Below are 3,043 nucleotides of genomic sequence, written 5' to 3'. Positions count from 1 at the left end.
ATCGTTTCTAATAAATAAACACCCAAAGCTTTAGGTTATTTAAATCACAGCTCATTCAATACCAAAACATGGTATGATAATTACCTCTTTGTCATCATTAGTAGTCAATGAAAATACATTTATGTTATCATCCAACTTGCCTTCATTCCATTTGGAATATATGATCACACGAAACTCTCAAATACTTTTAGATGATGGAGTGTCATATTTTTTCTATTTGTTCTTTGAAATATAAAGTTTTGATGTAGTGTATAACAGATTGTCATTTCATGCTAAATATCACTGTCCTTGTAATTCATTTATATATATATATATATATATATATATATATATATATATATATATATATATATCTAACATGGTCAATGTGAAACAAATATTTTTTAGACCATATATGATCAAAATAAACTGTAGACATATTTTTTAAATGCTTATTTAAATTGTATAGATTATGAGCACTCCTGGTTCAAGTTCCAATCCATTCGAAGAAGCCCAGTCGAATACCGTCCCATCTGGTTCACAAGCTTCTACTCAACCAAATGTTCGGGCAAAAAAGGATCCTGCTTGGAAGTATATTACTCAGCTTAATAGTGGAGGCGGAAAAAAAGCATACTTTTGTACTTTTTGTAAAAATACATATAACGGTGGAGGTATCAATAGAATGAAACAACACCTTGCTGGAGTGCCAGGTGCTATTTCAGCATGTCCGAGTTGTCCAGGAGATATAAAGTTTGTCATGAAAAGTTCATTGGATGAAAATGCCAAAAAAACAAAAGAGAAACATGCTGGTGTGCTTAGTGATACTTCGGGGGTGAATGTAGATAACATGTATGATGTTATTGATGATGATGATGATGACGTTCAAGTACTCACCCAACAATCAACTCAAAAAAAGATGGAAAGAGAAAAGCTCCTCATGCCTCCCAAACCAAAACTGTGCCACCTTTTTTAAGAAGAGGTATGCATGATCCTTCTCAACCATCAATTAAGGCAACATTGCAAAGTAAGGAAAGATGGCATGATACGGATTTAGCTCTTGCTATGTGGTTTTATGATGCTTGTATACCTATGAATGCTGTGAATTCACCCCTTTTCCAAATAGCAATGAGCAAAGTTGCTAGTATGGGTCATGGATACACGGGGCCTTCATATCATGTTATGCGTGTCACGTTGTTGAAAGATGCGAAACAGTCCGTACAACTTATAGTTGATTCCTATAGACGTTACTGGGCAGAAAATGGTTGTACAATTATGGCTGATGGGTGGCGGGATACAAGACAAAGACCCCTTATCAATTTTATGGTGTATTGTGCAAAAGGGATTTCATTCATCAAATCAGTTGATGCATCGGATATTGAGAGTAATGCCCAAACATTATGCAACTTGTTAAGTGAGATTGTTGATATTATTGGTCGTCAAAATGTCGTTCATTTAGTCACTGATAATGCTGCAAACTATAAGGCTGCAGGAAGATTGTTATGTGAGAAGTATCCGTCCATTGTTTGGTCTCCTTGTGCAGCTCACTGTATGAACTTGATTATGAAGGACATGTCAGAGATGCGCGAACTCGTTGATTTGGTTACACTTGCATCGAGGGTTACGGTTTTTGTTTATAACCACAAATGGCCATTAAATTGGTTAAGAAAAAGACCAGGTTGGAGAGAAATTATTCGTCCGGGTACCACTCGTTTTGGTACTGCATTTATTGCATTGAAAAGTTTGTGTGATCACAAACATGATTTGCAAGCTATGGTCACCTCCCCGGATTTTAAAAAAGTGATTAGATTAGAAAAAGCAAAAGAAGTTAAGCTTATCATATTGAATGAAAGCTTTTGGAATAATTGTGCTATAATAGTAAAGGTCATGACTCCAATGTTGAGACTTTTACGGATTTGTGATTCGGATGAGAAGCCGGCTTTAGGTATAATTTTTGTTTATATTCTTTAATGATGTTTACAAATATATTGTCATTTTATTATTTTAATTGATGTTTTTTTTTCTTTTTTTAGGTTATGTATACAAAGGGATGTATAGGGCAAAAAAAGGAATTAAGAAACTTTTTCGTAACAACAGAGAGTTGTACACCCCGTATACTAACATCATCAAAAATCGGTGGGATCGGATGTTGCGTAAGAGTCTTCATGCTACTGCTTATTGGTTGAATCCAGTATTTCAATATGATCAAGAAAATTTTTCTAAGAAACCAGAGGTGGTTGGGGGGATAATGGATATGATTGAGCGTTATAGCAGTGTTGGTACCGTGGATGGTCTAACTCTCATGGACCAACTAAAGTTGTTTCGTGAGCATGAGGGTAGTTTTGGTAGAAAACTTGCTTTCGCTTCTCGCAATACTACTCGTCCCGGTAACTTTTTTTTCAAATTTTTATTAATAGTGAATTATAGTAAAAATATTATAATATTATTTTGTTATTTTCCATTAGATGAATGGTGGAAATTACATGGCGGAGATGCTTCGGAATTGCACAAATTTGCAATTCGAATTTTAAGCCAAACTGCTTCTTCTTCCGGGTGTGAACGGAATTGGAGTGTCTTTGAAAGAATCCACACTAAAAGAAGGAATCGATTGGAGCATCAAAGACTTAATGACCTTGTTTATGTTCATTATAATTTGCGTCTACAAAATAGGTAATGTATACATTCAAACTTTTTTTTTCATTTTCTTTACTTATGTGTAAAAGTACATTAATATTTTTGTCTAGGCTCAAGGATTACAAAAAGTCTTATGATCCGATTGATTATGAAAGTATTGATAAAATTGAGTTTTGGGTGGTTGATGAAATACCGGAGGGTGAACTAAATTATAATGAATTGGAAAATATGGTTGAAGAAGAACCACCAAACTACGATGAATCAATGATGTTTGAATCCCAAGTTTCTCAAGGTTAGTATTTTATGTTATTCTATCAATATTTTGTTTTTCTTCAATTTGAGTTTAATTTTTGCTAAAATTGAATTTGAATTTGTTATTGAAGATGATGATGGAGTTGCGTTAGAAGAAATTGACATTGATTCATTTAGATGA

At 33.9% G+C, this 3,043-nt stretch overlaps 1 protein-coding gene across 1 annotated transcript; it reads left to right on the top strand.

The window, feature by feature from the left end:
• Positions 1 to 451: 451 nt before the first annotated feature.
• On the top strand, positions 452 to 3,043 carry LOC145066877 (uncharacterized). Its single transcript, XM_079014128.1, has 6 exons — positions 452 to 788; positions 896 to 1,921; positions 2,010 to 2,363; positions 2,442 to 2,646; positions 2,721 to 2,902; positions 2,994 to 3,043. The coding sequence occupies exons 1-6, from the start codon at positions 452 to 454 to the stop codon at positions 3,041 to 3,043; spliced, it is 2,154 nt and encodes a 717-aa protein (XP_078870254.1).

Source organism: Lactuca serriola, chromosome 8, assembly GCF_051521515.1.
Source record: "Lactuca serriola cultivar US96UC23 chromosome 8, Lser_US96UC23_V15, whole genome shotgun sequence".
NCBI classification, from domain to species: domain Eukaryota; kingdom Viridiplantae; phylum Streptophyta; class Magnoliopsida; order Asterales; family Asteraceae; genus Lactuca; species Lactuca serriola.
The sequence above is the reverse complement of the archived record's forward strand: the minus strand, read 5'-3'. Positions and strand labels throughout refer to the sequence as shown.

Bases quoted from the DNA above. Each gene is read 5' to 3' on its own strand.
- LOC145066877 (XM_079014128.1), top strand. From the start codon at position 452: ATGAGCACTCCTGGTTCAAGTTCCAATCCATTCGAAGAAGCCCAGTCG. The intron at 2,647-2,720 runs GTAATGTATACA...ATTTTTGTCTAG, and splicing joins AATTTGCGTCTACAAAATAG to GCTCAAGGATTACAAAAAGT. The intron at 2,903-2,993 runs GTTAGTATTTTA...TTGTTATTGAAG, and splicing joins TGAATCCCAAGTTTCTCAAG to ATGATGATGGAGTTGCGTTA.